The sequence below is a fragment of the Sapajus apella genome, unplaced genomic scaffold, assembly GCF_009761245.1.
Source record: "Sapajus apella isolate SASKATOON/1434 unplaced genomic scaffold, GSC_monkey_1.0 scaffold12, whole genome shotgun sequence".
Lineage (NCBI taxonomy): Eukaryota > Metazoa > Chordata > Mammalia > Primates > Cebidae > Sapajus > Sapajus apella.
In genome coordinates this window covers 20,599,630-20,626,764 of record NW_022436952.1, presented here as the reverse complement: position 1 = coordinate 20,626,764, position 27,135 = coordinate 20,599,630, and the positions used below count along the sequence as shown (strand labels likewise).

General features: G+C 43.0%; 1 protein-coding gene across 5 annotated transcripts in view; it reads left to right on the top strand.

Moving 5' to 3' along the window:
• The window catches only part of MYOCD (myocardin), a 102,621-nt gene that overhangs the window by 53,569 nt on the left and 21,917 nt on the right, over positions 1-27,135 (top strand). For all 5 annotated transcript variants that reach the window (XM_032280241.1, XM_032280238.1, XM_032280240.1 and 2 more), the window contains 3 exons: positions 2,687-2,848; positions 19,172-19,347; positions 22,390-22,515. In XM_032280241.1, coding sequence (XP_032136132.1) covers positions 2,687-2,848; positions 19,172-19,347; positions 22,390-22,515 — 464 coding nt within the window. The remainder of the gene's footprint in view (positions 1-2,686; positions 2,849-19,171; positions 19,348-22,389; positions 22,516-27,135) is intronic.

Genomic DNA, 27,135 nt, shown 5'->3' with positions numbered 1-27,135 from the left:
ACTACTGATTAGAACTGATGGAAGAGGTTGTTTACTGAAACTACAAGGAATTTAAACTTTAAAATGGAGGTCAAAAAATTGAACATACTGGCATACTTATTCTTTGAAGAGAAATTTAGAACTCATTGTATCCAACGCAGTCCAGCATGAAAAAAGAGGGAATGCATGGTGTGGTGGGTGCATGGAAGAGATCAGAGAAAAGAGCCATCTGAATCAGAACGAAAGGGGAGTGAGGATATGGGCTGGAATGTGAGGGCTGAGCCAGGTAGAAAAAGATGGAAGCGTGTCACAGTCTGAAGGAAGAGACTTCACAAGGCAGAGATCATGGCCTCCAGGTGGATGACTCGTTTGCATAATAAAAACTAGGGTGGGAAGACCAGTCTTTTCTCGGGCTGTGTAAATAGAACACCTGGTCAACCAATCCCCTGGGCCCTATGTAAATCAATCACTGCCTCCTCAAACATCGGTACAAAATCGATTGTTCTGCCACAAACCGGAGACCCTTCTTGGACTACCCGCTTTCTCAGCATGAGGAATCATTTTCTCTCTCTTCTTTTTCTACTAACCTTTCCGCTCCTAAACCCACTCTTCGTGTGTATCCGTGTCCTGAATTCTTTCTCAACCATGACAAAGAACCAGGGCATATACCCCAGACAACAGAGCCATTTCAATACCATAGAGCTATTACAAACAAGGCTTTCAAAGAGTGATTTCATGAGAAAAGATTTACAAGACAATGTTTCGTGAAAAGAGCAAAAAACAAAACTATATTTGCTGCCAAATTCTGGAAAGAAAAATTATATACTTAAACTATATTCATCGTCAGATTCTGGGAAGAAAAACAAACCTACCAATCAATGTAAATAACTAAGAAAGACACACAAGTCTTAAAAAATAGGTGACACTAAGTGGGGATTTTCCTGAAGCCTTCATTTTTTTTTGCACACCTTTTTAGCATTTTTCACATTTATGACAATGAGGGCACAGTAATGCTATAATCAAAAACATACAAAATGTTATTTCCTCCATCATTATGATCTTGAATTAAAATATCAGGGTGTGAACTGCACCAACCCCCATTAATTGCATGTCCCTGGTGCCTCTCATGGGATCCCCTTTTGTCAATAAGAAATTGGGAATTAGCTTCTTAGAGCATAAAAGATCTGCTAGATACAAAATGACTCCTGCTGCCCAGGAGTTTATTGTCCAATTTCAGAAGCAACAAGATGAAGCGTTCGTGCTTCTAACTGCTAGAGGCGGTCAAAGCAAAAGGGATCTGTAAGAACAGAAAGAGTTAGGAAAGCTTTATGCTGGGACCCAAAAGTAAGATGTTGGTAGTGGGGAGTGGGGAAGAAGTTTAAGGTGGGGAAAGGAAATAAACCAAGGTGCAAAGGTGAATTCAGCAAGACATGGAAGACAGAAGGATAAGGACCAGGCTCTCTGGAACAGTAGTTTTGGGCTGGAGAGCCACTGGTCATGATAGGTGGTAGATTACCTTTGTGGCAGTCTTGAAAAACTGGACTGAGAGACTTGGATGGTGGGAAGGATCTTGCGTGGAGGCATAAGAAGAAAGGAGGGCTTTCTGAAGATCAGTCCTGAGTTGGCACACAGGATGGGTCAGAAAGATCGCTGAGGCAGAGAGCTAGCAAGCTGCCCTCACAAGGAACTGTAAGGGGTGTTTTGGCGATGACATGGGCTTTGGAATGCTCATTGTTTGGTTTGGAGTATTGACATTCCCTCCATTTAATGTGAAATGCTTAGAAGAGGCAGCTTCCACAGCTAAACCTGTGGCAACCGATGAGACATCCCTAGACCTCTTCTGTATGGAGAGTTCTAGATCAGTGCCAGACACAGGGTCTGGGTTAGCAGGTTGATAATAATGGAGCTGAGAGACTTGTTTGTAAATATATCACTTTCTAGGTTTATGAAGTTGAAAGTAAAGCTGCAAACGCTTATAGAATCTTCACTTAAGTTCTCCATGAGAGCAGTAAGTTGGCTGGATTCTCCTCTGAGTTCTTCCACAGAAATAAGCCAGGGCCCAACCTAAAAAGGAAGTTTGATATCAGCTGTATCGAAGTGGACTTAAGGCTCTGTCCGTGACCTTTCACACCCTCCAAATGATGAGAAACTGCCTGGAGATGAATTCAACTTTCAAAAATCCCTCTGTTTAATTAAATAACTATTTCAATGGAATTTTTTTTCCTTTTACAACTGACCTGGACATTTGACTCAGTCGGTCACAGCATTGACTAGTCCAAAACCCTTTAAAAGTCATACTGGAACTACTAATTACAACAACAGATAACATTTACTGCGGGCCCAGCCCGTACCAGTCACTATGAAGATCAAATGTGTGTCCGAGGGCCATAGCTTAGGGTCAGGCAAAAAACAAAGGCCCTGCACACTGCTTGCTTACAAAAATCTCCAAATTGCAAATTTTTCCACAAATCCTCACAAAGCAATCTTCTCCAGTTTTTCAACATGCCTCTCTATTTGCCTTTATTTGGAAGCGTCTAGGCTTTGGTGCTAACCCCTGTAAAGTGATGATGATTGCAATGAAAAATTATTAGGATGGTAGAGCACAATGTGACACAATCTTTTGTAACCACAAGCCAAAAAAACAAAAAAGAGAGAGGGAGAAAGACAGCAAATTCTAGAACTGATCCTTTTCCTTTCAACCCTTTAGCTTCCACTGCAGAGAGGTCCATTCCAACTGCTCAGATGAAGCTGAAAAGAGCCCGACTTGCTGATGATCTCAATGAAAAAATTGCTCTACGACCAGGGCCACTGGAACTGGTGGAAAAAAACATTCTTCCTGTGGATTCTGCTGTGAAAGAGGCCATAAAAGGTAGTTAGAACAAATGGCATGTCTCCTTGGTGCTCTTGAGATCTGAGGGCAGCCTGGAGCTCTGACATACTAGGACCTTTGGGGATGAGAGCCTCTCACCAGACAAGAGCCATACTATGGGTTGTTAGTTCAGTTGATTCTCCATAGCCAGAGATTCTGGGCGTTTCTTGCAATCCCTATTCATGTACCCTGCAAGACCAAGTCAACACAGGCTAATTTTGCTCTAGTCAGGCAAGTTGAGAACTTGACTGGGTGTAATCCTTAAAACATCTTCCCCACAAGATGTCCATCACTTAGGAGTCATAGTCACGGTCCTCTTCAGCCTTCCTCATGTATGTATGTATTTATTTATTTATTTTGAGATGGAGTTTCGCTCTTGTTGCCCAGGTTGGAGTGCAATGCCACAATCTCGGCTCACCACAACCTCCACCTCCCTGGTTCAAGCGATTCTCCTGCCTCAGCCTCCAAGTAGCTTGGATTACAGGCATGCACCACCAAACTCAGCTAATTTTGTGTTTTTAGTAGAGACAGGGTTTCTCTATGTTGGTCAGGCTGGTCTCGAACTCCCGACCTCAGGTGATCCACCTGCCTCGATCTCCCAAAGTGCTGAGATTACAAGTATGAGCCACTTTGCCCAACCAAAGTCTTCCTTGTTTAAAGAGAGGTGGACTGTAATAGCAGGAAGAGCCCTGGCCCCAGGCTAGAAAACTTAGATCCCAAGCCCAGGTGCCCAAGTCACCTCACCTCGAGATGGAGATGATAACATACACCCTGCCCAGCTTACAGGCTCCTGGGAGTGAAGTTCATGGTAAACAATGCAGGTAAAAGCTCAGAAAGCTCTCGCTTGACCCGAGAAGTCAAAGGACAAGTATTCAAAAAGGAGACACAAATATTGATTCTGTCATAAACTGTATAAAATCATTTAGTAGACTTTTTGAAAATTGATAGTAGGGGGACCCAAACAGCCTGCCAGTACTGAATTCACTCATAGAGGTTTTGGGGTGGAACCCAGGAAAACTGTGGTAACAGGGAGAAAGGGGAGATTAACCTTCCCACAGGCACATTTATTTTCTGCAGCTCTGCCCACAATCCGCTCTGAGAACTATTGGTAGATATTAATAAGCAGTGTATATTTAAATGTTTTGACACACTGTCAAAAAATATGTCTAAGGGCATTTTATCCAAAACTAACTTTATTATAAAACTTGTCATCAAGTTTATTCACATTCTAAAATCTTGCTCTCACCCAGTGATTCGGAGGCCACATGAATTTTGCCTTTGGAACCCGTAAATATGAAAATATCAACTCCAGGAGAGGCAATATCCTCGTCCATCAGTGCCCACTTATATATCTCACTGTGATTTTCTCTCTATTCTCTCTCCCTCTCCACTAAATATCCTGTGCCTTTGAACTTGGCCTTGAGTATTCAAGGGTGCACTGCCTCCATCTTCACTCTCATGAGCTCTTGGGCAGATAAAAATCTTCATTGGGCATCTCTTATTGTTTCTTAAAATATTCTGTCCCGTGCATGTAAGTTTATTTATTTACTTTTCTTTTGTTGCGTGCATGTATATTTATGGTTTACTTTTACATGATAGGCAAAAGATCTCTTTTTAATTTGCATTCTTTGGTTTCTAGTGAGATTATATTTTTCCTTGTGGTTATGCATCATTGGCAATACGTGGTTTTTCCCTCTTCCTTCCTGCTGAGCGTGCTTTTGCTTTACTGCTTTGTGTATGCTATTTATATAGGAAAAACATGCTACTCCTCCATCTGTCACAGGATTCACATCCTTTTGCCAACATGTCCTTTACCTTTTGATTTTTTGGTATAGTGTAATTTACCTATAGCGGTTCCTAATTATTGCATAGTCAAATCCACTTATCTTTTTCATTATATTTTCTGAATTCATTTTTATTGAAAATATTTCCTAATTCAAAAATATAGAGTTTATTCACTTAGATTGTCTTGTAATATATATATACTTTTATGTTTACATTTAAATCCTTAGTGTGTCTCAAACTATTATAGTGCTTGGTTTAAGAGAAAGGTCTAATTTTATGCTTTTCACAGTTTTATGATCTATTTTACAATTTGCGTTCATATCGATCTTCCCGAGTTTCTTTACATTTGTCCGATTTTTTCTAATGTTTAATAGCTACTCTTGCAAGTATGTCTTAAGTGAAAATTAGCCTCAATATTTTGTGTCAACTTCAATTCTATTGCAATTTTCTTCAGAATCGCAGTGAATTTATAGGTTAATTTATGGTGAATTTATGTTTAAAATATATAAGTATGTAAATTCTTCCATAGTACCTTTCTCCACTTATTCAAGTCTTTTTTAATTTCCCTTTGTAAAGTTTGTTGTTTTTAAGTAAAGTCATATTGGTTATTGCTGACATATGGGAAACTTATTAATTTCACACATTTATTTTATAACTGGGCAGTATCAAAGCTCTTCTTAATAGTTCCAATAGTTTCTCAGTTTATCATAAGTTGTCTAGGTCTAAAGGAATAAAAGTTAGTTTAATGCCTCATTTTTATGTTCTGCCTTGGTTCACTGGCTGGTACTTGAAAAGCAACATGAGTAGCATATTATAAAATTAATATAATTTCTAAAAGTTTATGTAATATATTAATAAAATAAATTACATATAACGTTTATGTATTTTATTTCTGAATATATTATATATTATTTATAAATTATATATTATAAAGTATAATATACTATATATTATACAATCCAAATAATATATATCTTATATAAAATATCTATATCATATAGATGTTTATCTTACATATAAAATTATGAATTATATAAAGCTTATTTAATAAATAACGTTATATAACATAAATTATATTAAGTTTATATTAAACAAGTGTTACTATATAATTTAATAATTACTTGTATATTACATAGCAGAATACTATTATTGTTGGTACCTTGCCAGTGCCTCAAAGGCAATACTATATTATATTTATTATATTATACTAATGTTGCCTTATGTTTTATGTTATGTGATAATGTGCTAGGTTGATGATTACATACATTTTTGTTTTGTTTCTCTCTTAAATGGGGATTTCTCTAGTCATTCACATCTGTATATGATGTAGCCTTTGGTAAAGGAAAGATATGCTAAGGAAATATTTCTCTATTCCTGTCCCACTAAGAGTATTTTGCAAGACGGATGTTGAGTTTTTTAAATGCTTTCAAAGCATATGAAAAGATGATGATGTGGCTTTTCTTCTTTGACCACGTAATGTGGTATTTTCACCTTTCCTAATCTTCCTTGAATTTCTAGGGGGAAAAAAAATCTCTTATCAATTCGGTTTCAGAAATTGCTAGTATTTTCTTTGGGATCGTGCATCTATTTTGTTATTAGTTGAGATAACACTAGCTGGAAAACAAACCGCAAAACTTCAACAGCTTGACGAGAAAGGTGTATTTCTTGCTTGGAAAGAGTTCAGAGAGGCATTTCCTCCATGAAAAGCCTCCTTCAGTCTTGCTGCGCCACTATTCCCTACAGCGAGGGTGGCACTTTTTCTTAAGGGAGCAGATAATACATACTTGAGACTATCTCTGTCACTACTCAACTCTGATGTAGCAGGAAGGTTGCCATGGGCAGTAAGTAAACAAATAGGCATGACTATGTTCCAATAAAACTTTATTTACAAAAACAGGCAGGCACACAGGCCTTAGTTTGTCAATCTCTGCCCTAGAGCTTTGTCATCCTCTGAATGTATCCGGCAAAGGGGCAAGAAGGGATAAGAGGGTTCATCCACTTATTAAAAAGTCTCCACCTGGAAATGAACACATCACTGGCACTCACATTCCATTGTGAGAATAGTACATACAGCTGAGAAAGGTATTCTCTGGCTAAACAGCCATTTCCAGCAGTGCCTCTATATTATGGAAGAGGGACCCTGGCTTTTGATAAGTAGCTAGTCCTGTCTGCCACAATATTCATAAATGATGCTGGTCTATGACATTGTTGTTTTCGTTTTTCAGATTTAAATGTCAAAGTTGTAAATACTTCACAAAATAGTTTATAATTACCTATTCATATTTTTTCATGTCCTGGAAGCATTTAAATACGATCACAATGATTGGTTGCTTAAAAACATTGCTTACTGAAATCACAGACAACCAAGGAAATTAAGAAACCAGTACCTTTCCCAGAAGTAGTTCTTTGAAAAGTTTTTTTTCAATTTTGTCCATAATTATTTGTGCACTCAAATTTTCTCTTTAATTTGTACAACTTCCGAGATCACGCCATTGCACTCCAGCCTGGGTAATAAGAGCAAACCTCCATCTCAAAAAAAAAAAAAAAATTGTAAAACTTACCTATTACTAAAAATTCTCACCCCTTCCTGAATTTTAAAGTTATTAGCCTCAGGTAGTATATAGTATTGGCTCCCAATTGTTCTAAGTGTCTGTAAACCTGGGGGTAGACTTCAGTTTTTCATTCTAAACGCTGTATGTTTATATATTCTCTTCCTTCCTCCCTCTCTTATTATTACACTAGCTAGACGTTTTTAATCAATTATTATGAAGAAACAACTCGTGATTTTATTCATAAATTTTGTTGGTTGCATATCTTTTCTCTAATTCAAGTTTGCTTTTTTCAATCAAGGTGGTTAAGGAGGAAAATCTCCACAAGGAGAATGAGGTTTAGGAATATTAATCTGGCTGCGGGTGCATGGGAAGGAAGGTAGAGGGAATTTTTTAAAATTATGGGCTAGGAGCAGTGACTCATGCCTGTAATTCCAGCACTTTGGGAGGCCAAGGTGGGCTGATCACTTGAGGTCAGGAGTTCGAGACCAGCCTGGCCAACAAGGTGAAATCCCCTCTCTACTAAAAATACAAAACAGCCGGGCATGGTGATGCACGCCTGTAGACCCAGCTGCTTAGGAGGTTGAGGCACAAGAATTGCTTGAACCCAGGAGGTGGAGCTTGCAGTGAGCTGAGATTGTGCCACTGCCCTCCAGCCTAGGTGACAGAGCAAGACTTTGTCTCAAAAAAAAAAAAAAATATGAAGCCATTTAGGTGAGGCGTCAGAGGATGTGAGATGAGCACTGTCAATGGAAATGAAGAGAGAATGATAAACATGAAGGACATTTAACAAAGGTAATGGACAGGACGTGAGGCTATCTGAGGCAGTAAAGCAGGAGCTTTGGGATCTATAAGCCTGGATTTCAAGCCTGGACTCTATGAGTGTGAGCCACATGGCCATAAAAATTTATGTGATCTCACCATGACTCAACTGCCTCATCTGTAAAATCTTCATAACGATAATGGCTATCTCATGGGGCTTTTTTCAAGGTGGACTCAACTAAATTATTGATATGAAGAATTAGCTAGGCACCAGAGACACATCAGTGAATTAATCTCCATTTCTGACCTCAAGGAGTTTGCCTTTTAGCAAGAAAATAGGCAGGGAAGAAGAAAACTATCCTTCCTTGTGATTATTCTTATAAAATATGTAGATAAAAGTCATAAGGGGAACGCAGAATGCGCACCTAAGCAAGGCATCCCGGAAGAGATGACTTCCCAGCTGAGTCCTGAAAGGACAGCGTGGAGACTAATGAAAAGATAAGAAGTTATAAAAATAGCCTAAATTGTATTTTAAAAGCAGTAGAGCGGTTTGAACTTAAGAGAGGCTCTCATCACTTTAGGGAATAAATAGAAACACTATTCTAACTTCCCAACAGGGAGAAACATAATTTGAAATAATAATAAAGCAGTGAAGAACTCTTGGAAAGGTTTCCAGTGGAAGCCAGGGTTGCCTTTGTGTGTTAATAGCGTGAGGGATTTTGCGGGTAGAAATGTGTCTCTGGCTGCTGCATGAAGTGAACTCAAGAGAGACAAAATTAAAAAGAGAGAGAGAGGCAGAATAGAGTTGGAAGGCTATTAGGCTTATTGAGTGAGTGGTGATGAGAGCCTGAACAAGAGTCATGGCTGTGGGCAGGTTAAAAAGAGGATCTAAGAGTTAGTTAATTTTGCACAATTGGATGGATGACAGATCAATAGAATATATTTGTTTAGACACAGTGAAGTATCAAAGGTGCGATGGCCAGGTTTCTCTCTTGGGGAACTGGGTGAGTGGCAGGACCATTTATCAAGGTGAGGAACGTGAGTGGAAGAATATATTTGCAGAGAGATGACGAATTCTTGTTTTGAATTGTTGAATTTGAAGGGTCCACAGGAAATTCAACAGCAGAGATTAATGGGACAGTGCGTTCTTTGGAGCTAGAGTTTGGAAGAGAGAATTGGTCTGAAGTTATAGGCGTGGGAGACTTCAGTATATATGGTAATTTCAGTGAATGGACTAGATAAGATTGCTCTTTCATTCATTGATTTTTTCGTCTAATAGTTACTGAGTACTTTCCGTATAACAGACACATTGTAAGCACTTGGAACATACCAGTGAGCAAAATGTACAAAGATTTCTGCTCTAACAGAGCTGACATTCTAGAGGGGAAAACAATCAATAAAAATGTAATCAAAAAGTAAATTATGTATCATAATAAGAGGTGAAAACTCTTTTAAAACTAGAGACCTTGTTCAGGGTACAAGGAACTGTGAGTGCCCTTTGGAGGAAGGTAGTTGCGGGGGATGAGGATATATAAAAAGAGAAGAGGGCTAAAATGAGGCTTAATGCAGTAGTATTTAAGATAGAGGCAGGGTATCTGCGACAAACAAACAGAAAGAATGGCTAGAGAAAGAGGCAGAGGATACAGGGCGACTTAATCCAAGAAAAACCCAAAAGTGGACAGCAGTAATGGGCAACAGAGCACCTGTTGCTCATCTATGCATCAGCCTCTTTAGCAATGATCCTTTAAATGTGCCTATGAGTTTTTATGGGCAAGGTGAACAGGAATTTCATAAAGACAGAGGGAGTTGCTTAGAGACAGCTACAGAGAACGCACTTAGAGACAGCTAGAGAGACAACTATAGCGCTTCCAATGGCAAAGGTGACCCAGCTCACTCTTTGGTGTGTCACTTCTTGTGATCGTATCTTCTCCCTTGGTTGTGGTTTCACTGTGTATAATTCTTCCAGCCTCTGTGTATTTTCCCTCCCCTATCCACGTGCCTTTCCAGATGTGTTTACATTTTCCAGCTCTCTCTGCAGCTGTGTTTCTGAGTTTCTGCCAGGCTCTGAGAGGATCATTTCATCATTGTCTCCCTCCCTCCAAGCTTCAGTAAGGACCAACCATTCTCCAACCCTGTAACAGAAACTCTAGAATGTAGAACCTTTCCCAACACACCGAAGGGCATGTTTGATAGAGGACAGTCCCTCCCCTGGGATTTTCCTTCTCACTCCCAGACATCACCCCTCTTGCCGTCAGTTGGATGACACCACCACCTCTCTTCCCCTCTCCTCTTGAGTGCCAGGTCTTGATGCCACTCCCAACCTGCAAGTTGCCTTACTGAGTTCATAAAGTCTTACAGATTCCCGCTGGAAGGAAAAAACGTAGGCGCATCACCCTGAAATGACATTCTGTGGGGGAATCGGGAACTTTGTCCTCCTCGGGGCCATACCTCAGAGTGTGTGTTTCATTGCCTATTTCCCTGTTGTAGAAACTGCTAATCAGGCCAGAAGACACTGAATACAACATGCATTGTGTTACGTGGAAGCGATGATTCATGAGAACAGAAATTGTATCCTGGAGATTAGCATGGCCTTGCTCTGTTTATGAGCGGTCATTGTTACTGAAATATTGCTCTATGTTGAGACCCCTACGGGCTTACTTCTAGCTTGTTAATTCTCTTGCTGGTCATCAGAGCATTTTCTTCACTTAACGTGAACATCCTCTTAGCTCCTGTGGAAGTCATATATTGTCCAGATGCCCGACTTCAGGCTCAAGTAAAACAGAATCCGGGCTGCCCTTCCCAGCTTCACCAACAGTGGAAGGACCCATGTTTTTAGCTCCAAAAGACAAACATCTCCTCCTAAAGTGTTCTCACCTTTTCATGGGACTGGGCCAGTCTTCCTACCCAAGTCAGGTTTTTTTTTTTTTTTTTTTTTTTTTTTTTTTAAAAAAAAGAACCTGTGATTTAGAATATATAGCTCCAATGTCAAAGCTAAATTATTTCTTTTTATCACCATGACACTTTCATGGAAAAAGCAATATTTCTGATCCTCTGGGGCTGGTCCAGAGGCCACCCATTTCTATCACTTACATTTATAAAAGATCGTAGGATCTAGTCACTGCTCACGCTTAGACTTGATTACAAAACCCTCCTATTCACTAAGAATCTAGTCATTCTGCAGAGACACCAAAAGTCTTCAGCCTCTCTGATTGTCCATTTTGAAGGCAGATAGACAGTAACCATGGCCCTGAGCGAGATGGTAGGGCTGTTTGCTTTGGCATAACTTTCTCATGAACAAAATCTATCATTCCGTAATGAGAAATAACTTCCAAAGAGCAAATGATGCTTGGGGTAAAGAAGTACCCTAAGGCATACACAAATACTTCACCGAGAATGGTTCTGGGAAAGAGGTGGGCAAGAGAGTCGGGGAGCTGGGAGCGCTGGGGTGTGTGGGAGTGGCAGGAGGAAAGAGTGAACGCTGAGAGAGGAAAGAGGTGCCTGGAGTCAGCCTTTGCCGCCCAGTGAAGTAAAGCTTTGCCTCCATGTCAGTCTTCTCAGGCATCACTGAGAGGTGGGCAGGGCATGGCCAAGTGGGAGGTGAAGCTGGGGAGAGGTCTCTAGAAAGCTAAGGGCAGCTTGAGGCTCTGGGAGGGTTTGAGGGTCCTAAAAAGAGAAAAGGAAGACAGGATAAAGCACCTTTACACTCCCACCTGATGATATTCTTTGTCCCTGGAGGATTCTGCTTAAGAGCTAACACAGGACAAGGATTTACACAGGTTGCCTTTCCTGACTGGCGTGGCCGTAAGATCAGCTATATCAGAAAGCATGCAATTCATTCTGGGCAGCATCGGGAGCCCTCGTCTTTACAAAACAATGTAAAACCAGCCAGGCATGGTGGTGCCTGCCTGTAGTCCCAGCTACTCGGGAGGCTGAGGCAGGAGGATCCCTTGAACCCAGGAGTTTGAGGCTGCAGTGAACTATCATCAAACCACCCTACTCCAGTCTAGGTGACAGAGTGAGACCCCATCTCTCAAAAAAAGAAGAAAAATAAAGACGTAAGACAAATTTCCAAAGTGCCAGGGATCTGAGTAAAAAAAAAAAAAAAAAATTGTTCATTCAAACATCCACCTATTATGCCATTTCCTTAATAAAGGCATCTGATCCCCTTCAGGAACAGTGAGTTCTGACTTTGGTTAGATAGTCCAATCAGGGACCGGGCGCAGTGGCTCATGTCTGTAATCCCAGTACTTTGGGAGGCCGAGGCGGGTGGATCACCTGAAGTCAGGAGTTTGAGACCAGCCTGGCCAACATGGTGAAATCCCCCCTCTACTAAAAAACAAAAAAGAAAAAAAATTAGCCGGGCATGATGGTGTGTGCTTATAATCCCAGCTACTCAGGAGGCTAAGGCAGGAGAATTGCTTGAACAGGGGAGGCAGAGATTGCAGTGAGCCGAGATGGTGCCACTGCACTCCAGGCTGGGCCACAGAGCAAGACTGTCAAAAAAAAAAAAAAAAAAAGGTAGCCCAATCAGTCTGTAGATTATGACACGCTAAATCTATGCAAATGTCTTAGGCAAGAGCTACACTGAAACAATAGCTACTTTTCTGTGTGCGACTTTCTGTCTTGGGAAACGAATTTTGCTTCAATCTCTTCCAGGACGTTAGGAGGTAGTCTGTCCGTGAATTAAAATAGCTCTGAAGCAGTGCACTGGGCCAGCTCACAGGTTGATAAGGACGGAGGTGCAGGTTCACATTCCATTTCACGATTTCCTGCCCTTGGTGTGGGTCCTCACGGAAAGGTAACCAGGACTCCAATGATCTCGCTTTAATCTCAGCCTTTTAAATGTTTACACAGAGAAAGTACAACTGACTCATTCATCTAATCACTTCCAAGAGGGAGAGGGAAGGCTCCGAGTCACCAGCCCAAGATCCCCAAGGGGCCAGTGTCCAGAGCCAGCCCTTCGAGCATAGCCAGAGGATGATGTCAGGGTTTCCCAAAGCAGGTCCTTGTCATCACACCCCTGACGCGTCTGCAGGGACAATAACCAGCACACCGCTCTCCATCAGCTCCCAGCCAGCCTCACGCTGGGGGAGATTGGAGTGGAGGCCCAGGGTCACACCACGGAGCCGGTAGACTTGGTCGTTCCAGAGGCAGTCAGATAAGGTGACCTTTGTCCCTCTCTGCATGAGCTTGGCTGGAAGCAGGAAGGAGAGGGAGTGGCATGCCAGCCTTTCCACCCACACTCCTCCTACTCTGAGGAAGGTCTGCCTTCGCTTTCCCAGAATGAACCTCTCAGGACCAACCGGTTTTTCTGGCTCCAGAGTTGTGCTGACCTTTGCAAAGCTGACCAGAGGATAAACTGCCTCCTGGGTGGTCTGTTTATTTTTGATAATGTTAAACTTGAGATAAACAGATGCTTCTACCAAAAACAATAGCAACAATAACAGCAAGAAATTATTCATCACTTACACGTCAGGAGCTGGGCCCAGTGCTTTCCATATGTTGTTTTTTTCTTTCTTTATTGTACTTTAAGTTCTGGGGTACATGTGCAGATCATGCAGGATTGTTGCATAGGTACACGCATGGCAATGTGCTTTGCTGCCTCCATCCCCTCCGTCACCTACATCTGGCATTTCTCCCCATGTTATCCCTCCCTGACCTCCCCACCCCTCCGCTGTCCCTCACTTGATCCCCCTCAACAGACCCCCGTGTGTGATGCGCCCCTCCCTGTGTCCATGTGTTCTCATTATTCAACACCTGCCTATGAGTGAGAACATGTGGTGTTTGATTTTCTGTTCTTGTGTCAGTTTACTGAGAATTAGGGTTTCCAGATTCATCCATGTCGCTACCAAGGACACAAATTCATCATTTTTTATGGCCACGTAGTATTCCATGGTGTACATGTTGTTACTTCATCCTCGAAACCTTGAGAGCTAGCTATTAGGATGATGATTCCCATTTTATAGATGGGGAAAGTGAGGCTCAGAGAGGTCAAATAACTTGCCAGCAGTCATGCTATCCCTGAAATGGTAAGACCAAAAAATAAACTCAAATGCATCTGACTCCAGAGCCCAGGTCCTTGTGGACCACACCGAACACCATCGGTGGTGTTCGTGCCAAAGGGAAGCCACTGCCTTGTACTTGCATGAGTTCTTCCACTGTTAAGGTCTCTACCATCAACACTGAATGAGCCAAGTAACTAGCTGTGTGTGGGCTCCCTGCCCTTTCCTTCGTCTTCTTCCCTGGCTGCGGCACATCTGAACCAGCCACCTGTAGTCCTGAAGGAGCAGTGATTGACAAGGACCCCCATGGTGGGGTTTTGGGGCCTGGACAGCAACGAGGGGTCCTAAGTGCAGCTGTCAGTGTCTCCTGACCTGGCACATCATGCTTTTTAGATACTGGAGAGGAGTCACGTGTGGGGCCTTGGTGCTCACCTTGGCTCTTTGTGCTAGTGTACGCCTATACTCGGGAGGCAATTGCATGCACTCATGGTTTCCTCATTTCACTGACTTAAGCACGGGAGACTCCTAGAAGCAATGTCTCTCCAGGGGTTAACTCCTAAAATAACCCTCTCCCCTGGTTGGAGGCATTTCTTTCTCATCCTCCCCATCCCAAGCCTGCTAATGGCCACCCTGTCATTTCTTGACCACTCACCCCATCCTTTTGTTGTCAGATAGGCCCATCTCCCTTTCTGCTGTCCTGTCCACCGCTGACAGTCACTTCGGGCTCCATCCAATCCCCTCCTCCAGGAAGCTTCTTGGACAACCCCGCATTGCGGTTTCCTCCCTGTAACTGCCAGCGGCACTCATCAGGCAGACTGGCCCGTGACAGAGTCTCTGATTGTGTCCCATCGAGATACAAGGATCTCCTTTCCCATGGTTTTCTGTCTCTTCTTTTAGCCATATCTTATCTGATCACACCTCAACTCGCCTCTACTCCTCTTAAAATGGGAAGGCTGGAGTTAAACACAGTAACCAAGGAATGCTCCGTCCAGCCCCGAGGAAAGGGGGGCTCATTACTTATACCTTTATTCCAGATACTCACCTTCTAGACTTTTCCACATCATTCTAGTGCTTTGGCCTGAGGTTACCAAATGCCAGGTGTCAGAGTATAAAGGGCTGATTCATTGGTGGTAACAGCAGGACCTCCACGGTCTTTCCATCTCTTTACTGAGGCAAGTCCAAATGTAATTCATCAGGACACTTTCCTGCCTTCTTTGTTCCTCAAAAGCAAGAGGCCATATTCAGTCCCTCAAATCTCAAAAATTCAGTTATTTTGTGGAATTCTGGAGATGCCCTTAGTATATGACCCATGTATAAAAAGTAGAGATCTTGGTCATTTTCTGCACTACCCTGCCCTACCTACCCCCCAATCAACTGGGTGTGTTGATGATGGTCTATAAACCACACAATGGTTTCACCTGCTGCTTCCAGGGAGGGTGACTGATTCTGCCACCCCCTCTGCCAGGTGACTCTGAGATTCCAAAGGCTGGCACTGCAGTACCAGTTCAGTCCCGAAATAACTGGATAGGCCAGACCTTACAATGTGTTCATCTATTAAAAAGAAAGGAGAAGGCTGGGTGCAGTGACCCACACCTGTAATCCCAGCACTTTGGGAGGCCGAGGCAGGTGGATCACCCGAGGTCAGGAGTTTGAGACCATCCTGGCCAACATGGTGAAACCCCATCTCTACTAAAAATACAAAAATGAGCTGGGGCATGGTGGTGCATGCCTGTAGTCCCAGCTGCTTGGGAGGCTGAGGTGGAGAATCACTTGAACCCGGAGGTGGAGGTTTCAGTGAGAACTCCAGCCTGGGCAACAGAGCAAGACTGTCTAAAAAAAAAAAAAGAGAGAGAGAGAAAATGTGCTCCCTTCCTGAACTATTGTGAAGTATAACAAAGTTGGCTGTTCTTGCTACTGCTGCCACTGCTAGGTGAACTACCAGTGCACCTGCTATTTTTATGATTTACTAACTGTCCACATGAAACAATGAAAGTAGGGTTTTGGGGGGATAAGAGGACAAACCACTCTCTCTCCCTTTCTTTCAACATTTGTACCCATGTGTCAGAATTTGTAGAAAATTTTGCAATTTGGTCAGTTTCCTCTAATTTGTACATATCTGGGATGTGATACCCTGTGTGGAGGCCAGAGGGGTCTTTGTCACAAGAAGTATCAGCGCAGAGAAGGTCCATATGCATTTAGACTGGAGGAAATGGGCAGGGATGTGAGATGATGAAGCTCTCAGACAGAGGGTCCTGCTGGGCACAGAAGACTGGCTGCCCTGAGAGGCTGGCAAAGTCACACGCAGGGTCTCTGAGAGTGTGAATGGCACTGGCCCAAGGGACGTGCCACCTACTCCCCTGCCTGCCTACCTGACCCTCAGTAATCCACATCATCCTTTTTTTTCTTTTTTTTTTTGAGACAAGGTCTTGCTCTGTTGCCTAGGCTGGAGTTCAGTGGTGCAATCTCTGCTCACTGCAATCTCTGCCTCCTGAGTTCAAGTGATTCTCCTGCCTCAGCCTCCCAAATAGCTGGGACTACTACAGGCATGTACCATCACACCCTGCTAATTTTTTTTTTTTTTTTTTGTATTTTTAGTAGACACAGGGTTTCATCATATTGGCCAGGCTGGTCTCAAACTCCTGACCTCAGGTGATTGGCCCACCTTGGCCGCCCAAAGTGCTGGGATTATAGGCATGAGCCACCGCACCCTGCCTCACATCATCCTTTTAACAGGAAGAGAACCTTTAATTCCACAAATATACTTAGACTCAACATTTCAGTGAAAACATAGTTTCTAAAGTAATGTATGGGTTGAGTTCATAATAGAAGTATTTTCATGGAAGTGACGGAAGGACCTTCCTTGGAAGCTCTCAGACACATGGTCTCCCTGAGAAAGGAAAAATAGAATATAAGCTCATTCACATTACGTGAAAATGACACAGAGAGGCTATTTGCAGACTCTGAGTTTTGCCATGAGGAAAGAAAAAAGGAAGGGTGTGAGTTAACGCTGGACTCTTAAAATAGAGAAGGAGGGGTTAGGGACCAGAATACGAAAGGGGAAGAAGGGTGACTCCTGATCTCAAAAAAAAATTAGCATTATCCAAATATCCAATGAACCTTCCCTGCTAGAAAATGAACAAGTTTCTTGACACAAATAAGAGAAGATGCTAACATTTCTTTATTTCAGGTTATAAGTAAGTAGATAAGTTATATTATTCTCTGTACTCTTCTATTATTTCAATTTTTTTATACTTCAAAAAACATGCAAGGAAAAATTGAAAATAAGAATCTCCATCAATACAATGGAACACTGTGCTGCTGTTTAAAAAAGTGAGGAAGTTCTCTATATTCTCACATGGAAAGGTCTCTAGAAAATTGCAAAGTAAAAAAAAAAAAAAAAAAAAAAACAAGTTTCAGAACAGTATATTTCATCCAGTCCTATCTGTAGGAAATACTGTTAAAGTATGTTTGTATATGTCCTTTTATATGCATAGAGTTAAATCTAGAAAAGACAAGTTATTAACAGAAGGTGAATTATATGCCTTAGGTGTTTTTCTAAAGTATGAATTTCTATGATGAACATGTATTACTTTTATATTCACGGTAAAGCAATAATGAGGTTTTTTTTCCTTAAGACAGAGTCTCCCTGTGTCACCTAGGCTGGAGTGCAGTGGTGCGATCTCGGCTTACTGCAACCTCCGCCTCCCAGGTTCAAGCAATTCTACTTGCCTCAGCTTCCTGAGTAGCTGGGATTACAGGTGCCCGCCACCACACCCGGCTAATTTTTTGTATTTTTAGCAGACATGGGGTTTCATCATGTTAGCCAGGCTGGTCTCGAACTCCTGACCTCAAGTGATGCACCCGCCTCAGCCTCCCAAAGTGCTGGAATTACAGGCATGAGCCACCATGCCGGGCCAACAGTGACTTTTATAAATAACCCATGGAGCAGAAATGCCAAGCCTCAAGCTCTTCCCAGTTACTAGGCCGCCCCGTGGGTCTTTGACTGGAGATTTCCCCCTGCCCTGTCCTTGCATGGCCTCCTTCCTGATGTGACACTTGGATGCCGCTGAGAGGGCCCGTGACAGATGCCAGCAGTGGTGGCGATGACAAGCCCAAAGCCACATTTGTTCCATTACTTCCACCTCCTCGTTGCCTTTCCAGTCCCTGCAGTGAGAGCTTCTTTCTCTTATCTGCACAAAGCAAGAGTCAAAAGTTCTTGTCAGTGTGATTGCAGAACATCGGACTGGAAAACTTCCTGATAATACCTAAATTCCTTTAGCAGAGCCGACCCTGGAATCGGGTCAGGAGAGCTATGTGGCTTCAGCACATTGTGTACTGTGCAGTTGGAGAATAAACCAGATGAAATTTGGCAAATAAAAATGTAAGGGACATATAAGGATGTCGTTCTAGTCCCATCTGGTGTGATAACCCCTTTCCCACACCAGTTTATCTGTTCCCTTAGCAAAACCATGCAGGCTACTGAGGAAGAGTCTCTGCTTGTGTGAGCCATTGAGGAGTTCCAAAATAGACACAAAGATAGGAGGAATACAAAGAAATTCCAAATAATAGAAACATAAGGATCAAGCTGAAGATTCTGAGACACATTTATGGCCTTTGTAAACAGTCATACATTCATTGGGACACTCTTTGGGACACTCTGGTGACATTAGCTAATTCTGACATTTAGGAATTTAAACTTACTAGCTGTCCTAGCTTATCCTTATTAACAAAGTTTGCTAAACATTTTGTGCTGTGTGCCCTGCTTTATGTTTGAAGATGATGCAAACGGCAGCCTGTCATCTCAATTCCATCTCTCATCGTAAAATCTGAGGGACACAGCCACGTGCTCCCACCGTGTTTTCCTCTGGCTTCATTCTGCACAGAGCATTCTCTGTTATTTCCTTCATCTTCCCCAGTTTAGCTTCAAAAACACATGGGTTCCCCTAGAAAATGGGAAGAAATGCAGAAACCTGCAAATAAAGTTTAACGAATGATATCCCTTGATAGAGCACTCTTTCCTCCACGCCAAACAAACCACTTTTATTAACTCGAATTCCCTTATGGGAAACCAAATAATTTAAAATATAGCTCCACTCTTACCTAAACTGAAAACAAACTGGAGAGAGGTGTACTTCTATTAGAAATGACACATCAAAGCATTTCCACAAAAAAGCCCTTTGATCCTCCTAAGCCACTGACCTTGCTCCTGGGTTTCACTCCCTCAGGTAACCAGGTGAGTTTCTCCAAATCTGCAGATGCTTTTGCCTTTGAAGAGGACAGCAGCAGCGATGGCCTGTCTCCGGATCAGACTCGAAGTGAAGACCCCCAAAACTCAGCGGGATCCCCGCCAGATGCTAAAGCCTCAGAGACCACTTTGACAGGTTCTCTGGGGACAATCCAGGTAAAAAAAAAAAAAAAAAAAGTAAAACAGCATCTCAGCGCATTGTCATTTCACAGTCTTAAAATCAACACTGTTACAGCTGGCTTTGCTTAGAGACCCCAGAGTTTCCTTGCTGACACAGCATTTTGATGCCTCTTCTCACGCTATTCAGCACAGCCATCTATGTGGGGTGATAAAACCTGCAGAAAACACTGGAAGAGAACCTCCAGAACTACACCATTTATCCATTAACCATCCACTCTGCCCAGCAGATATATCGATATCTCCATTTTTATGAAGCATCTAAGGCTTGGCGAGATTGGATGACTCACCCACAATCTCCCAGCTAGAAAGTGCCAGAGCAAGACTGATTTAAAGTTCACCATCTCTCTGTGTCCCAAGTACTCATGACAGGGGTCAGGGGAGTGGAGAGAAGGAAGCACTGGTTTACTCCAAGGCAGGGAGGCCCATATTGGTTCTCCTCTTGGCAGGTTTCTACCTAGCAAACTGCTGCGGAATCGACTTCCAACCCCAACACGAGCATAACACTCACCTCTTTCCGGACAAATCGACAAACGCTTGAGCATGAGGAACATGTATTGAGAATACTCTTAAAGCACATTTATAAAGAACAATGATGATTATGAACAATAGCTCCTGCTGCATGTTAAATGTTCACTTTGGGGCAGGGGCAGTGCCAAGTCCTTCACAAATGAAATCAGAGACCCCTCCAAGTAGATATCATTGAGGTTGATTCTGACAGAGGAGGAACAAAGCTCTGTGAGGCTGTTAGAAGCAAATTTTCAGTGTCACAAAAAAAAAAAAAGTACTCGAACATGAATTTTCTCAGCAAGACAATTTTTACTTCTATAGAAGTTTGTGTCTTGCCGATGAAGCAATGGTGAGAACACACCTGAACAAAGGAGGAAAAGGGGTTCTTATCCCTGATGCAGGTCACCCCTACCGCTGTGTCATTCCCCTATTGGCTAGGGTTGGATGGCATGGTCTAAGCTAATTCCAACTGGCTATTTTAAAGACAGCAGGGGTACGAGCCAGAGTGGCAGGGTGAGCAGTCTCAGTGGGAAAGATGGCTTTGGAACAGATGACTAAAGGTAACTCAGGTCAGAGCAGGTGACCAGGGGTGACTCAGGATGGAGCAGATGACCAGGGGAACAGGTGTGAACTACTGATTACAGCTGGCAGGAAAGTTGTTTAATGAAAATGGGGCAAAGAGATGAAGAGAATGAGGAAGTTAAGCTTTAAGATAGAGAACAAGGAACACGGAGGCTGAACATACTGGCATACTGATTCTTTGAAGAGAAATTTGGAACTCACTAAGTTCAACAAGGCTGAGCAACTGGGTGGTCTCTAGAAATATCACAGAGTGTCAGCAATCCTTGGGGAGAACAGCCAGAGGGTATTCATGGAGCCCCTAAGAGAGAGATCCATGTGGGCGTCCCCATATGAGGGGAAGGAGATGTGAGCTCTTCCATCTCTGCCGCTTTCCAGAGAACCCTGCAGACCCTCAGCCCCTTCCCTTTAGGAAGCATTTATTCCTCCTGACCTCACAGGAATTGTGCAATGAACTGAAATTAGATGTATTTGAAAGCTGTTATTTTTTCCCACTGAAAAATACCGTGCAGATATTGGGACAGTTAAAATAATTATCATTCGTGCCTCATTTCCCGAAACCCTGCCAGTTACTGGTCATCGGTCACGCCTATCTTCACCCCATCAGAGCAAACCTAAAGCTGCCAAGGAGAAAATGTGAAATGGGAGGGAAAAGGGAGGCATGAAAAGCTGAGCCGAGATATGCATGTGTTTATTGTGCAAGAGTTCATAATCAAAGCGTTTTTCCTTCCCCTGCTTGCCGCAGCTGGTCTTTGCAGCCAAATTTCTTTGATAACATCAAACGGTGTATCAGCCCATTTGTACGCTTTATTCTGACAGTAAATTCCTCAACTTCTGATTTAAGAATGGTTTGAGGAAAAGGTGAATTCTTTTCTGCTTAACCTTGGGAGGGGGGAAGACGAGAACAAACAATGAACAATGCCAGGCAAGACGTGAAAATCATTTTATGTCATTTCTCCTGACAATCGTGTTTGACAGATGAGGACACTGAGGCTCCAAGAGAAAAGAATCCTTCAGGGCTTTGACAGGTGCCAGGCAGGGCTCAGGGAAGACCTGCAAAGCTCACTCCTGACCCCCCAGTGGAGAGATCACGGGCAGTCCCGGCTCGTTTACAACAGAGCTGAAATAGAGGAATGTAGGCGAGAAAGAAAAAATAATACTGCCTTTACAGACTCTGCCTTTCATAAAGGCTTCTTATGACTTTAGACACATGCACACACACAAACTCACATATATATACACACAAAACCACATGTACATATACACACTGGTAGGCACGCCTGTGTACATATATGTGCATACACTGACAGAGAGACACATGTGCACATATATACATGCATGTATATGCCTGACATACACTCACATATATACTCACATGCATGCACATAAGCGAGAATGCACGCGCACACATACACGCACGTATACACACTCGGACACACACTTGGACTTACGCATACACTTGCACACACACTGTCCCTTTTTTGCTAGCATCCCTTTCCTCCACCTTGCTGGTTGTTCTACTTTCTCCACAAATTCCTACACCCATTCTACTCTGTTGCTTTCTTTGTCAATTGCATCATCAAGACAGGTGGACCTTGTCACAGACAGGTGGAATGCTTACACAGAGAGACCAGGTGTCCCAGTTTGCCTAGAACAGACCAGTTTTATACCTGTCTTTTGGAATCCTTACTTAGAATGATTCCTTTTCTCTCTCAAAAATGTTCTCAACTGGATGACAGGATTTTTATATCTATTTGTATATAGACACACATACGTGTATGTGACTCCTCCCCCTGGGAGGGGAGGCGGATATTTACTTGGGCAAGAAGCTATGATAAAAACAGCAATGGTATGTATACGGACTCTACTCTGACACTTCTGTGTCACGCATCTTATTCCTCTATCTTAATAACTGTAAAATTTGGATTTCAGGATCTTGCTTCTGGCTCAGAAAATGACAGGAATGACTCGGCCTCACAGCCCAGCCACCAGTCAGATGCGGGGAAGCAGGGCCTTGGCCCCCCCAGCACCCCTCTAGCCGTGCACGCTGCTGTAAAGGTACAGACGCGCCAGCCTCCAAGCCCTGCCTGAGCACTCGGCTCACAGAGCCAACTCAGAGCAGAGCTTTCTGAGTTAGGTCTGACAACATGAGGAGACCCACACAGGGGACTCGTGCAGAGGTTCAGCTCACTGGGGCTGTCACAAAACAGGAGATGGGAGATGGGTCACTAGCATATATGGACCAAGATTTCATTATCCATGCAATGAAGCAGAGGTCACCTCTCACATGGAGAAGGCCGTACATATGTGTACACATGTGTGCACACCAGGGTGTATATGTACATGTGGTTTTGTGTGTGTATATATGTGAGCCTGTGGGTTTGCATTTCTTTGGGATCACAGCTCAGCCAGCATGTCCCTGACTTAAAAGATTTCATGGCCAGGCACAGTGGCTCAAGCCTGTAATCCCAGCACTATGGGAGGCTGAGGTGGGCGGATCACAAGGTCAAGAGATTGATACCATCCTGGCCAACATGGTGAAACCCTGTCTCTACTAAAAATACAAAAAAAAAAAAAAAAAAAAATAGCTGGTCGTGTGGTCCCAGCTACCTGGGAGACTGAAGCAGGAGAATTGCTTGAACCCAGGAGGCGGAGGTTGCAGTTAGCCGAGATCACGCCACTGCACTCCAGCCTGGCGCCTGGTGACAGAATGAGACTCTGTCTCAAATAAAAATAAATAAATAAATAAATAATTTCATAAGCTCACCCTTGAGGTAGACACAGCTGATTGTGAGACAGGATTTGCAAGTTTCATCAAATAGGTGTGTAGGGCAGTTGAATTTTATGTAAGGGAAGTAACCCTGAAGACCTTGCATCATGTAAATCTTACATCATTCAAGCCAGTCTTCCTGTGGAAATAAGCGTGGGGTTTCTTTCATAGTAGACAGATAGCTATAATCATTACAGCATATGCTTACTTGTCTCAGCATTATATCTTGTTGTTAATTTTTTATTTTTATTTCAATAGTTTGGGAGGTACTGGTGGTTTCTGGTTACATAGAAGTTCTTTTTTTGTTGTTGTTTGTTTTTTTGAGGAGTTTTACTCTGTTGCCCAGGCTGGAGTGCAGTGGCATGATCTTGGCTAACTGCATCCTCCATCTCCCAAGTTCAAGGGATTCTCCTGCCCTCAGCCTCCTGAGTAGCTGGGATTACAGGCAGGTGCTGCCATGCAGGGCTAACTTTTGTATTTTTGGTAGAGGTGGAATTTCACCATGTTGGCCAAAATGGTCTTCATCTCCTGACCTCGTGATTCGCCCACTTCAGCCTCCCAAAGTGCTGGGATTACAGGCGTGAGCCACCACGCCCGGACAGATAAGTTCTTTAGTGATGATTTCCGAGATTTTAGTGCACCCGTCACCTGAGCAGTGTACTCCATATGCAACATGTAATCTTTCATCCCTCACCCCACTCCCAATCTTCCCCCAACCCTCACATTCCATTATATCATTTTTATGCCTTTTCATCCTCCTGGCTTAGCTCTCATTTAGAAGTGAGAACACATGATATTTGGTTTTCCATTCCTGAGTTACTTCACTTAGAATAATGGTCTGCAGCTCCAACCCAGTTGCTGCAGAAGACCTTATTTTGTTTCTTTCTGTGGCTGAGTAGCATTCCATATTGTACATATACCACGTTTTCTTTATCCACTTGTTGGTTGATGGGCACTTAGATTGGTTCCATATCTTTGCACTTGAGAATTGTGTTTCTATAAACACCAGCATTGTATCTCACAATACATAGGCTGCTTGGGCCGGGCATGGTGGCTCACACCTGTAATCCAAGCACTTTGGAGGCCAAGGCGGACGGATCACCTGAGGTCGGGAGTTCAAGACCAGCCTGACCAACATGGTGAAACCCCGTCTTCAAAAAAAAAAAAAAATACATAGCCTGCCCTCTCATCAACTATGCGGTAATCATTTGGCCTTCTTCATAATGTCTTGGCCTTAACTTCTAACTGATTTGGGAACACGTTTTCTCAGCTCTAGTGTCACCACTTAATGAATGTTAAAATGACTCTTATGGGATTTAAAAAAAGATTATAAATTGAAGTAAAAATCAATGATATAGTAACAGTTTTATAGTCTAATGGAGGACAGACACTTCCGTTTATCTGTAAGTCTCCCCCACCAAACCACAAGAGCTTAAACCCAGCTGACAATTCACTCAACTCAACAGGTTTGAAATTACGTGACTATCAATGCATTTTGTTCATTGCAGGGGAAGGAGGAGGAGATGAAGCCCATTATTTCTAAAGCTGAGTATAAAAAGAAATGTCATTAATATTTCTATCACATTATTTAAATTGTGCGTAATTCAGATTAGCAGCGGGGCTCACCCCTGTACTCCCAGCACTTTGGGAGGTCAAGGCGGGAGGATTACCTGAGGCCAGGAGTTTGAGACCAGCCTGGCCAACATGGGGAAACCCCGTCTCTACCAAAAAATACAAAAATTAGCTGGCCATGGTGACACTCGCCTATAATCCCAGCTACTCCGGAGGCTGAGGCAGGAGAATCACTTGAATACGGGAGGCAAGGGTTGCAGTGATCCTAGATCATGATCACTGCACTTCAATCTGGGCAACAGTGTGAGACTCTGTCTCAAAAAGAAAAAAAAAATTAGCAAAGCCTCAACCTCACTGTACTAGGAAGTATGATAGAAGCCCAGGAGACGGACAGATCACTTTCAGTGAAAAGGGAAATCAATACAGACACCCAGCTGGTCCCAGCGGGCTGGTTATTTGTAGACGAGCCATCATCCCTTCTGCTTGGTCAACAAACACACACAACCTTAGTATCCCCTGGGCTCAAAAAGAGAATAGTAGTAGTAGTCTTTGCCCCACACTATCCAGAGAAAATGTTCTGATTTCAGTATCTTCCGGAATGTGCTAACGCAACATAGAGGAAAAAACTCCTGGACCCCTGACTTAGCTGCGGGACCCTGCCAGAGCTGCAGCTCCCATCTTACCCAGACAAGGCAAGCCTCAGAATGAGGCAACAACAGCGACTGATCTGGAGCAGGCCAGGGCAGAGCTGGTTTCAGGACAGAAGACAGATTAATTAATTAGAATGCTAATCGATTAGTAAGCAGGGACAAACCGAGTCACCAAACACACAGAAATACTTGTGCTCGTTATTCATTAGTCGCCAGGAAGAAGCCTCTTTGGAAAACAAAAGAGCCTTCCGGGGTGGGATGCGCTGAGTCCGAGCGAGTTGCAAGCTCCTTTGGATAAGGTCACATTCAGATGTGTAGTTTGTGGTTGAACTGGGGAAGCTGCCAAATCAGAATATGCCTGCCAGCTGTTCAGGAGCCCCCTCTTCTGGTCACCGGTGGTAACACACGTTCCTTCCAATGATCCCCCCAAATCCTTGATCACTTGCAGTCATTGCATCCAGATTCTTCATTTCAACCTTCTGTAATAAAGCCAGGGTTTGAAAATTCCGTTTTTTTCTTTGAGGCGGAGTCTTGCTCTGTCACCCACGCTGGAGTGCAGTGGTGAAATCTCAACTCACTGCAACTTCTGCCTCCCAGGCTCAAGCTGTTCTGCCTCAGCCTCCCAAGTAGCTGAGACTACAGGCACCTGCGACCACGCCCAGCTAATTTTTTGGATTTTTAGTAGAGACACGGTTTCACCACGTTGGCCAGGCTGGTCTCGAACTGACCTCAAGTAATCTGCCCACCTTGGCCTCCCAAACTGCTGGGATTACAAGCATGAGCCATTGCGCCCGGCCTGAAAATTCCTTTTTTAACCTGATAACAGGATGGACCCATTCCTTCCTAATATACAAAGGTCTTTTATTTCAGGAACAGGTTATAGACATACTTACCTTGTTTGTTGACTACCTGTTATTATTTCAATAGTATCTTTTGTAGCCTTTATATTGATTAGTGAGATAGAAAGTAAAGAATATTTTCTCCAACTTGCAGATGAGGAAACTGAGCTGTATTAAAGTTAAGTAATTGTACCCCTTTCAAAAATTTGTCTTGTCTTCTAAGACTATACCCTTAACTTACCTCAGTGTGTCCAAATCATGCAATACATGCTTTGGGTTCCAACTCTGGGAAGTGTTCCAGTAGGTGGATAACCCTTCCCATAATAAGTAAAGTATCCCTATTTCAAAAGGCGTTACTTCCTCATCTTTCATCGGTATTTGGCAGGCGAGAAGGTGTCAAGCAGGCGATAGGCAGGGTTTACCTTAACTTTCAGCCCAAATCAACAAATAACCACATTGTAGACTTTGAAAGAAAATCTTAGTTTCATCTAAGTTTGTGTCACTAATAAGTCAACTTACTAACTGTTAACTAAAGGTGACTGCACCTATGCATATAAAAGAACTTTTTTATTTTATTTTTTTGAGATGGAATTTTGCTCTTGTCACCTAGGCTGGAGTGCAATGGTGCGACCTCGGCTCACTGCAAACTCCACCTCCTGGGTTCAAGTGATTCTCCTGCCTCAGTTTCCCGAGTAGCTGGGATCACAGGCATCTGCCACCATGCCCAGCTAATTTTTGTATTTTTAATAGAGACAGGGTTTCACCATGTTGGCCAGGCTGGTCTCGAACTCCTGACCTCAGGTGATCCACCCACCGCAGCCTCCCAAAGTGTTGGGATTATAGGCGT